Source organism: Gorilla gorilla, chromosome 2, assembly GCF_029281585.2.
Source record: "Gorilla gorilla gorilla isolate KB3781 chromosome 2, NHGRI_mGorGor1-v2.1_pri, whole genome shotgun sequence".
NCBI classification, from domain to species: Eukaryota; Metazoa; Chordata; class Mammalia; order Primates; family Hominidae; genus Gorilla; species Gorilla gorilla.
Genome location: NC_086017.1, coordinates 48,209,642 through 48,220,805, shown reverse-complemented (window position 1 = coordinate 48,220,805; position 11,164 = coordinate 48,209,642). Strand labels below are relative to the sequence as shown.

General features: G+C 52.5%; 1 protein-coding gene across 1 annotated transcript in view; it reads right to left on the bottom strand.

The window, feature by feature from the left end:
• Positions 1-1,346: 1,346 nt before the first annotated feature.
• The window catches only part of SLC22A14 (solute carrier family 22 member 14), a 36,787-nt gene continuing 26,969 nt past the window's right edge, over positions 1,347-11,164 (bottom strand). The window contains 6 exon segments of the mRNA XM_019022947.4: positions 1,347-2,219; positions 3,893-4,093; positions 4,706-4,814; positions 6,475-6,689; positions 6,969-7,066; positions 7,335-7,455. Of these exon segments, the coding sequence (XP_018878492.3) occupies positions 2,048-2,219; positions 3,893-4,093; positions 4,706-4,814; positions 6,475-6,689; positions 6,969-7,066; positions 7,335-7,455 (916 nt within the window). The 3' untranslated portion in view covers positions 1,347-2,047.

The window sequence follows — 11,164 nt, the reverse complement described above, 5'->3', positions numbered from 1 at the left end:
TATTTAAAATATTTAGATATTTTGTTTTATGTTGTACTAAGCCTTTGAAATTCAGTGTGTTTTTCACAGTTATAGCACATCTCAAATCAGACTAGCAACATTTGTTGTTGTTGTTTGTTTGGAAACGGAGCCTCGCTCTGTTGCCCAGGCTGGAGTGCAATGGCGCGAACTCGGCTCACTGCAAGCTCCGCCTCCCGGGTTCGAGTAATTCTGCTGCCTCAGCCTCCCGAGTAGCTGGAACTACAGGCGCCCACCAACATGCCCACTAAAAATTCTTGTGTTTTTAGTAGAGAGGGGGTTTCACCGTGTTGGCCAGGCTGGTCTGGAACTCCCAACCTCAGGTGATCCGCCCACCTCGGCCTCCCAGACTAGGCATATTTTAAGCCCTCAATACCCACGTCTGGTTAGTGGCTGCTGTATGGGACAGCATGGGTCTAGTCTAGTAAAATACATAACGTCAGACTCTAAATATTATTAGCCATTGATTCAGTAAACAACTAGGTAGGTCCTATCTGGAACTGACTGACAAGCCTTGGCCACCTAAGAAAAATTGAAAGCGTGTAGGAGTACAGTTGGTCTCGCTGACAGCCACAGCCTGTACAACCAGCTCCTTCACACCCACACTGCCCCACCAGTTTTCTGTCCTGACCCCTCTCTTCCTCCTGTTCCCTATGGCACTAGGTGATTCCTGGCAAAGTAACTTGAGGAGAGGTGTTTAAATAAGGCTAATATGTTGGCATCACAGCTCACACACAGGCCTCTGCCAGAAAGAGCAACAGAGACTTTTCGAGCATCCTGTGGTCCTATGAACAGATACTTTGTGAGATCACTTTCTGGCCCTTCAAACCCCACTTTGGAGACCCTCCTAGGAAACTCAGTCAAGAACAGTAGGCACAGAAAATGACACTGAAAGGGAAAGGCATGGACACCAGCTTCTTGGTGTCCCAAAGCTTGGGAGCACATGCGCAAAGCAGCGTGCTGGGCCAGAGTGCTGGGAATGCTGGAGGCCACTCCCTGCTTCACTGGACTCCAGCCTGCCTGGGACATCCATGGCCTTGCTGCCCTGGCTCCATGAGAACTGACTTGCTTATCTGTCTTCCTCCCTCAGAGGCTATGAGGAGTCGAACCAGAGCTATTCTCTGCAAGCCCATGATCTTCCAATAAACTAGGCAAGCGTGGAGGAGGTAAGACAGGGAGAGAGGAGGTAGTGCCGAAAGCCTGACCCAAGGACTTCACAGTCTGGTTGAGGAGTCCTGGGCCCTGCCTGGCAGAACCCCCATGCCAGCTGGGAAGGGCAGAATCACCTGCAGGGCAGTTAGAGTGTGAGCTGGGGTATGGGGGCTTATCCTCAGAGTGGTGGAGGCCAGAGGTCAGCTAGGGTGGAGTCATCAGGAAAGCATCCCCAGGGATGTGGACCGATTTGGGAAATTCCCAAGGCCATGTTTATTTGCAGCATCAGCAGAAAGATGGTGAGAAAGCCCTACGCAATGGGACAAATGAGAGAAGTTCTCAATGTTCCTTTACATTCCATCCCTGCCCTGACTAGTGCATAAAATGGAGCTTTGAAATCTGTCCTTAGCCTGTGCTTCAGGTGGAAACTTGCCGTGCTGGCAGATGCATGGGCTAGCGGGTATGCTTGGCGTGCAGGCACAGTCTTGCCCTCACTTCACCTCTGGCCCTCATAGACATTGCCCTCCCCACTCCCCTGCCCCCATCCAGAGAGCTCCTCACTGTCCCTGAACGATTAGACAAAGACCCTAAGGAGTCTGTCTAACCCATCTTCCTCCAGGCCAGGGCCTCTGCATTCTCCACACATGGGCAACTTTGACCCAGCCATCTCAAGACTAACATTGTACCTTTATTGGAATGAATCACAGCAGAGCTCCTGCAGAACGAGGGGGCATTTTTTTTAATGCCAAGGGCTGGCCTGGGAGCAGGACTGACCCTGCCCCCCAGACTGAACTAGGCCTGGAATTTGTGACCTGGAATCCATGACCCCATACTTGGCCACTCAATTCCAACCCAAGATAATCTGGGGGCCTGGCCCTCAGGGAGCCTGGCTGTTTGCTTCCTCTTTATTGAATTGCTTCAAGGCAGGGTTGGAGACAGGGTATGGGTCCAATCTCAGGATCTGGGCATTGAGAATGACATTCTTGGCCGCTTCCTCAGACATATCATCAGATGATGTTTCCTTAGTCTTCATGTCCTTGACCTTATTCCTGAAAAAGCCATCAGAGGATGAGTCCAGGGCCACATCTTTCTGGAAGCTGAGAAAAGCAGCGGCTTGTGCCTTCAGCAGCGCCCAACCCTGCGTTCCCAAGAGGTGAGGCTTTCTCACTCCGGCAGGTCCCCAGCCGAGCTTTGCCAGGAGTCTCCAGAATCAGGCCTGCTCCATCTCCCAACCCTTGCGAGATCCTTCTCTTTTCTGTCTTTGAAGTTGGTCCACCATCTTCACTGCTAGCATTTACTGAGCACTTGCCACATGCCAGACCCTGTGCCAGCTGCTTTACGTAGGTTTAATCCTCTCAAAAAAACCCATGGGAGAGGATGGCTGGGCTATGTGGCCTTACCTCTCTGTGCCCCAATGTTCTCACCTGTAAAATGGGGATAGTGACAGGACCTACCTTGCATTTGATTGTTTTGAGGATAGAGCGAGATAAGGCATGTGTACAACAGGGTCTAACACATAACAAATGCTCAGTTCATCTTAGCTATTGTTATTACTCTGTTCTCATTCCACTTTGCAAATGAAGAAACTGAGTCTCAGAGGTATGAGGTAACTTCTCCGTGCACACACTAGGAAGTTGCGGCACATGGAACCTGTGCCCATAACCATTATCCTCTCTCCCTGTGCGGCGCTGAACTTCCTCTCTCTACAGTGGGGCAAGTTTCTATCCATCCTTCAAAGCCCTACTCAGTTGTCACTGTGACATTTTCTCCAACTCCCCAAATTAACGTTCTTCCCTTGTTAGGTTCCTACAGATCCTGTATATCCCACTGTCAGAGTCCTCTAGCAGGAACTGTTTGCATCATCTGTCTCCCCATAAGCTATGGTTTTCTCAAGGATGGGGAGTGCTGACCTCTGACCTTTGACAGTCAAGCCCTGGTACAGTGCCTAGCATGTGTGGTTCCAGTGAGAGCAGGGAGGGAGGGCAGGGGGAAGATGGTAGGGAGGAAGGCAGAGAAAGGCCAGAGGCAGTGACTCCTGTGGCACAGAGCAGAGGACACTCTAGGGCCTCGGGCAACCTCTGCTCCTCACTAGTGCTCAGGTCCCCTCAGGTCCAGGGAGAGCGTGTTCATTGGCCCAAATCCCAGAAGGAATGGTTCTGCCAATCATGACAAGTCTTCTCCAGGGGACACTTGGGAGATCAGAGGCCAGAAATGCCCATGGAGGTGTTGGGTGGAACCCAGTTCCCAAATGGGGTCCTGGGCTGCTGGGGCCAAGAGGCCAGAGTCCTTCATCAAGACTGGGTTTTTTATGAAAACCAGGACTGAACTAGGAGTACAGACAGGAAAAGAGATGTACTCAGAGTCAGTTCCAAGCCAGTCCCCTGTCCCTGGGAGGAGAGGGAGCCTCTGGGAGGAGTGCCCCTGGAGGGTATGCCCAAAGGCAATGCACCCATTCAGACAGGCAGGCAGGGGCAAGGAAAGGAGACGACATGGCCCAGTCCGGGTCAGGAGGGGCAGCAGGATGGGAACTGGCAGAGGCTGGGTGGGAGCAGGTAGACAGCAGCAGCCAGAGGAGCGGAGAGACTGCTGCGGACATGGCAGCCTTCGAGTCACAGGCTCTCCGGCACAGGGGCGGGGATGGACAATGCCCCGCACGCTCTCTGTGCCAAGGCTTCAGAGTCAGGCCCCATGCTGGCACAGCCCAGGAGGCTCCCACACCTACCTTATCTGTGAGGAGTGGTTCAGGCTCTCGGAGAGGGGCTGATCTCGCGTTTCCGGCAGCAGGGAGGAGAGGGAAAAGGCCACGATGGCTAAGACGCAGCAGACAAAGATGGGCAGGAGGGAGGGGGTCTGGCTGATGATTGTCAGGGACAAGATGGCTCCAGCCACCGAGGCCAGAGACACCAGCCCCAGACCTGTCGCCCTGAAAGTGGAGGTGAGAGCTCCTGTGAGGGGTCTGCCGGGTTCAGAGGCTGGGCAGGGCCAGCAGCTACATGAAAACCCACACTCTCCAGTCTCCACCCTGTCCCGTCCTCATTGTGTGATTCCAAGTAGGCAATAATTTCTTCTGGGCCTCCTTCAAGGGGGATGAGGAGGGGGAGAGGCAGAAACCATGCAGCATTATGTGGATGTGCGGGGAGAGGACACAGGCAGTGATGCCAGCCAGGCAGGAAGATAGTGCTCCCATCGCCAACCTCAGGGAAGGATCTGAGCCTCCAAGTGGCCCAAACACTTTCCAGGCAGTGAGTGCAAGGCAGGGGCTGGAGTCAGGCTGCCTGGGGCCAAATCCCAGCTCTGCTGCTTGCTCTGTCTGCCCTTAATCGAGTGCCTTTATCTGTCTGGTCTTGCATCTGAAATAGGGTTAGCGATGGAATTTGGGGGATTTTCTGGTGGTGTTTAAATGAGATCACTTATGTAAACTGTTTAGCACAGTGCTTGTCACCAGGTGAATGCTTGTCTTAGTTGCTGCATTAATCTTGTCATTGTCAGTCCCTGCGCATGTCCCCGTGGCCCCCTCGCCCACCAGACCCCATACCTGAGCACGGTGGGGAGGAGCTCAGCGGTGTAGAGGAAGAACACAGTGACAGTGGTGGCCAGGCTGAACTCTCCGAGTGTGAGCACCAAGATCGTCACGGATTTCAGCTCTGTGGCCGGACAACGTGGCCACTTGAGTCTGAGGCCATCCTCCCCTGGGGCAGGTGAAGGAGGCCCACCCATCAGCCCTCCCTTGACCCCTCCCAGAAGGCATCTGAACAGCCTTGCCCACCACCTGCCCAGCTGGCCAGCAGGCTCAGGCATTCTGTCAGAGGAGGGGCAGGTTGTCAGAGGCCCAGCCAGGCTGGAAGGCAGGACATTTGCAGTGCAGAGTTGGTCAGCAGGGGTGGGGAGGTCCCCTGGGACACCCATGGCCTCTCAGGCCACTGTCTCCCATGCTACACCCAACACCCCCTTCTCTGCCTCCAAGGCTGTGTCTTCGTTCCACCTCCTCACCCAATTGCAGCTTCCTCACCCCGCTGGGGATCCACTCAGGGCCAGGCCTGTGTCCTGTGGGTTGGGACCCCTGCTCAGGGCTGTACCACTGGGGCTCTGCAAGGTGGTCAGAGCAAGGGGGTGTTTGGTTCCTGGGGCCTGAATGGCTGGGATGGCTCCCAAACATTCCAGGATGTTCTCCGGCCAGCTAGACAGGCACAATGAAGGGGAAACTGGGGAAAGCCCATTCCTCAGACCTGGTGAAGCTGGGGCTTCAGCCCCTGCCTGCCTGCCTGTCAGCCTCTGCAGGACCCTGCCCCAGCCTTACTCCCATTCCAGTCCTGGCTTTTCTCATCTCTGGGATGAAATCAGAGATCCAGTTTTATCTACCGGGGAGTCCATTCCTAGTTTCTCTCACACTTCTGAGTTTACATATTGCTGCTTGACTCAGTGTAGATCTGCTTTTTTAAAAACCACCAGGCAATTAACATTCAATAATGAATTTGTTTCCACATTTTGTGTTAGCCAATCTACACTGCCAGCATCTGGGAGTGGAAGGGTCCTAATCCAGACACACACAATTCCAGCCCTGGAGAAAGGGAGGGAGCCCCTCCAGGCAGGCCCGGATCTAGCCTCCCCTGCCCTTGCTGCAACTGTGAAAGGGCTCCGCAGGCAGTCATTCTAAGTGCATGTGCTGCACAGATCGCTCCAGATCTAGGACCTGTGGTGTATCCACTGTTTAGGGCTCTTTGAGATTCTGAAGATAACCCCAGCCCTTCCTGTTTCCTTTTCTAGTGCTAAGCCAGCAGGAATAGGGCACTGAGCCCCTCTGGAAAGGAGGGGCCTCCATACAAGAGCTGTTCCTGAGTGCTGAGCCCCATATTACACTCAATTTTTCAGTGGCCAGGTTATTCCTGGTGAAGCTACAGGGAACAACAGGCATTTCCCAGTCAAAGGGGCTACAGATGACAGGTGGGCCTGGGCAGCAGTTGAAGGAATATTTTTGCCATCATTTATTCACATGTAACCATTAGACCTACTTCTAAGGTGGATTGGAATCTGGTGGAAGAAGGCTGCCTGCTGTCCTCTGGAAAGTACACCCTCCTCTTTCAGGCCTCTGAGAGAGTGTGGGTGCCCTGTCTGGGGGACCCCACCCAGGAAGGGCAGTGCTCCAGGGATTGGAGGTGCTGGGGCCTCTGTGGGGTGGGTGGGCTATAGGTGCAGAAGGCTGATTCCCAGGGTGTCTAGGTGGCCGGCCACGGCAAGCGGCACTGGGGAGGGGTTTTGGGAAGCAGGAAGGCTGTGGGCAGGCCACAGGGGAAGGATGAGCTGTACCTTCAGGGAGGAAAAGGAGAAGCAAACACCAGATGATGGCTTGGAGGAGAGTCACAGCCAGGCTCCACTTCCTCCCAATCTGCTGGAGGAGAAAGATGCAGCACAGCCGGGCAGGCACCTCCATGATGCTGGGGACCACATGTCTGAAGTGGACGCTCACGCCCAGCTCTCTCATTCTCAGGCTCAACATAAAATAGGTGTAACTGACGGTAAACCTGGATGAAGCCAGGAGGCAAGTGCGCGCACGCGCGCGCGCGCACACACACACACACACACACACACACACACACACACACACACACGGACCCAGGAATAAAAACAGAGGCAGAGCAGCAAGGGTCAGGGTAGGAACAGAGGAGAGAAATAAGCACAGAGACCTGTGATCTGTGTCCTTGGGCTGCCTCCCCTGCAGCCTGACCATTCCCATCCTCTCCCTAGAGTTTCCAGCCTGCGCACCTGTTCACAGTCCCTGCCAGCGAGCCCTGGATACTCACCACACACAGCTCATCACCAAGGTCACCTTGCAGAGCTGCCTATTCTTACAGAAGTCCAGGACAGAGGCCAGAGTCACTTTCTTTCTGGGAAGCTGCAGCTACAGAACAAGCAGGCCCAGTCAGAGGCAGGGCCAAGACCCCAGCTTGCTCCCCAGCCCCACAGCACCCACAAGGCCTGCCTGTCCCTGAAAGTGCCAGCTGGCTTCTGGCCTTCCCTGGCAGGGTTCAATTTTGCTGTCACCATTGTCCTTAAGCAGTGGACTGGGGGCACCCTCTGGACCAATGTCCCACCTGAAAGGATGAGGAGGGAAGGGGCCCTTCCACAGCCCACTGCTCCGGCCCCACCCCTGGCCAGAAGCCCTTTACCTCGTCCAGCAGATTTGAAGGAATGGTCTTCTTGTTCACACTTGCGGCGTAGCACAGCACCTGCTTGGCCTCCTTCACCTTCCCTTTCATCATCAGTCACCGCGGGGACTCCGGGAGAATCCTGCGTGGCCAGCCCCTCTCTTATCTCACCGTTCTATGATGCCCAGAGACCCCCTGCTGGTCCTCTCGTGGCCTCAGCTGTGGCCATCCTGTGCCAGCATGAGGTGATTCAGATGTCAGGGCCTTGAAGGCCACCACTGACCTCGAGCTGCCCTCTGCTCCTCCCTGGCGGTCAGCCCTTCCCCTGTCTAAGCCTCACATGGCCTCCACTGCTGCTAGGTAACACCCTGACCACCGGCTGCCTCTGTCTCCAGTCTCCTTGATTTGCCCTCAGTAATCACTGAGAGCTCTCTCCTTTTCTATCTAGGGGGCCACCCCTATCTGCTCAGGCATGCTGAGGGCTCCGACCTCCATGCCCACAGCCTCCTGTAGAGCCCCCATGCCCTTAGTTGGGATTTCTCCTGTTCCCTATCTGTCTCTCCAACAGCCTGAGGAGTGTGAGGGGGCAGGACCCTGGGTCTGACCCCAGTGCCCAGCACTCTGCCTGGGTGAATGGAGGGGTGAGTGAAGGTCTCTACTCTGTCCCATCTCTCCCCCGCCACATCTCTATTTCCTTTGACTTCAGAATAACCCCTCTCTGTTTTTTCCCATCCTCTCAGGCTGTCAGAATCCACACAGATTGGCATAAAAAGCACGTATGTGTGAAAAATGGTGCTCGGTGCCCTTGTGTATATAGTCTTGTTTAATCCTCATCCAAACCTGGACCTAGTATGATTATCCCCATTTTACTCCCAGGCTCAAGGAGTAAAAGGCTTGCCCGAGGACACAGAGGCAGAGCTATGTACTTGGGGACTGGTACAGCCTCAGTCCCCTAAGGTGGTATAACTTTTTAATAAAACTGTGCCTGCTGATTTCTTATACCAGCACTCCCTCCCTGACCAGGACTCTGGCTGGTTGCCATAAACATACACTCAAGACACTAGAGACAACTTCATTCCTTATACCTGCCCTGCTCCTCCTCTCTCCCACCAGGGTTCAGCAATCAGTCATCATTTTCCACTCTAAGGCTGTAGAACTCTCCTAAAGAAAGCCATTAAACTGAGACTTCTTTAAAAAGATGGGGGATTGGCCTCATGTCCACTGAAAAAACAGGAATAAAAAAAGGATACCAACTCTCAAGGACAAAGAGAATGGGAGGGAGGACACAATGGGAGAAATGTAACAAATGCACTGAAGAGGTCATGAACAGAATGTTGACATACATATGGACAATAAAGACATTCTGATGAGGTCTCGGATGCAAATGAGGAACTATTAGAAACTGGAGAAATGGCAATCCTTGCTACAAAATGGCAAAGAGCTTGGCTGAACTGTATTCATGCCCTAGTGTTTGTGAAAGAAGGAACTTGTAAGTGATGAAATAGGACATTTGGCAGAAGAAGTCCCTAAGCAAAGTGTTGAGGGTGTGGTATGGCTTCTCTTGACTACTTATAGTAAAATGTGAGGAGAGAAACAAATTAGAATTTATAATTAAAAGGGAAGCAGAACTTAAAGATTTGTCAAATGCTCATGTTGGCCATGCTGTTTATTCATTTTCCATGAATAACAAAGTGTGTTTGGGAGAGAACACCAAGGATGTGGCCAAGCTACTGTTTGATAAGGAGGCCAGTACAAATCAGCAGAAGCCAGGCACTATCCTTGAAGACACTAAAAGAATAACCCCAAAGATACATTAGAGATCATTGGTACTGCCCCTTCCATCACAGGCCCAGACTGCCAAAGCCTAGGGGACACAACTAGGTCAAAAGAGGGACCTTCAGCACCCATAGTACATTGGTGCTCACTGCTAACAGCCTACCAATAGAGGCTGGGAATCCAGTTCATGGAAGTGACAGGGTCTTGAATCTCTCCTCCTCACTCCCCATACAACTCTCATCTACTCGAGCTAGGCAAAGGGGAGTTCAAGAGAACTCCTTAGATAGACGCGGGGACTGCCTTTGAAAAAGGACATCTGCCATCCCACTCTGGCTGGAACTTGCTAATTCAGAAACATGGGGGCTTGTCCTGGTATTCCAGACAGTGAGAGAGATTATAGGAGAGTTAATATGTGCCACCTGGAGTTTGAGGGCCTACATAAACCCGGAGAATGATGCCCATCTCTCATCTGGGTATAATGAAGGCAGGAGGTTGATTGGAGCAGCCCACCACAACACGGTGGAGGCTGGGGAACAGTGGGGTTTTTTGGCCAAGTGGACCCTGCTGTCTTAAAGGCACCCCATGTGCTAGGATGAGGAGACCCCTACAGAAAGAGGTTATGGGGTGAACTGCCAGGGACAGGAGCTGAGGGAGGTCACAAACAGAGCACTGGGAGCATTAGGAAATTCCAATGCTCAGAAGACCCACGAATGGATCCAAGAGTGATGGTATTTGAATATCTACCCTACAGAGGACCCTGAGAGACTATAATAGCCCCTGCCATGTCAGTCTTTGGTCTATTTTATCTGATGTCCCTATCCCATGCCTAGAACCTGGAAAATCAGAACAAGGAGACAGGAGGAAGAACAATAGGTCAGAACAGACCTCATCCCCCTTGGCCACTATCCTGAGTGAGGGGCCAGGAAAAAGCTGTGGATCTTATGTAAGATTAAAGTTTTTAATTGAACTGGACTGAAATTTTTTTTAAACAGGATCTCACTCTTTTGCCCAGGCTGGAGTGCAGTAATACAATCATAACTCACTGCAGCCATGATCTCCTGGGCTCAAGTGATCCTCCCACCTCAGCCTCCCAAGTAGCTGGGACTACAAGTGTGTGCCACCATGCCTGGCTAACTTTAAAATTTTGTGTAGAGGCAGGGTCTTGCTATGTTGCCCAGGCTGGTCCCAAACTCCTAGCCTCAAGCGCTCCTCCCACCCCAGCCTCCCAAAGTGTTGGGATTACAGGCATGAGCCACTGCGCCCAGCCCCCATGCTGTTAACCCCATCTCTTATCATTCTTACTACATATGGTACAGTTAAAATGCAGAGGCTTGGGAGACAGCCCCTGAGTTCAAATCCCAGGTGCCCCACTTTCTAGCTGTGTGATGTTAGACAAGTTATTTCCACCCTCTGAAGCCTCAGTTCTCCCTCCTCCCCACCTCCCATGACATGGGAGTAGCATACTTCTTCTAGAGGGGTCAAGATTAAATGTAATAATTTCAAGACTAAATATGATCATTGCTTCATGCAGAACTGCCTAACCCTTCACACATGGGTTCTTTCAGCTTCTTCTCACCTCCCTCTCTGCCTTCTCTTTTGTCCCTCTCTTTTCTCACCTGCCCAAGGTTAACCTTCTTTCTTTTGGCATCTCACTTTTGTTCTCAACCCTTATTCCTCCAAGTTTTGCCCCATCAGTTGTCCTCTCCCAGCTTTAATCTCTTAGGTTCCTGTCTGTGACTCCCCTACACTCAAAACATCTGATACTCTTCCCTGACTCTGTCTTAGTTGCCCATATAAATCATCCCTTTCTCCCTCTTTCTACAAAAGTCATCTCCTGGCTGAATTTCTTCTGCTCCTAGTCACTCCTCAACCCTCTGCCACTGCAGTGAAGCCACCTCAAGAAGGTCACCAAGGCTGGCAGACACTTTCCCAGCATCACCCCTCTTGCCTTCAACACTGACCCTTCCCTTGGCCTTAACCCCTTGGCCTTCAACACTCTTCCTCCTGGTTTTCTGACCACCTCTCTAACATCTCTTTGAGGGTCTTCTCTGGGTCGGGGAGGAGGTTAATGTTGA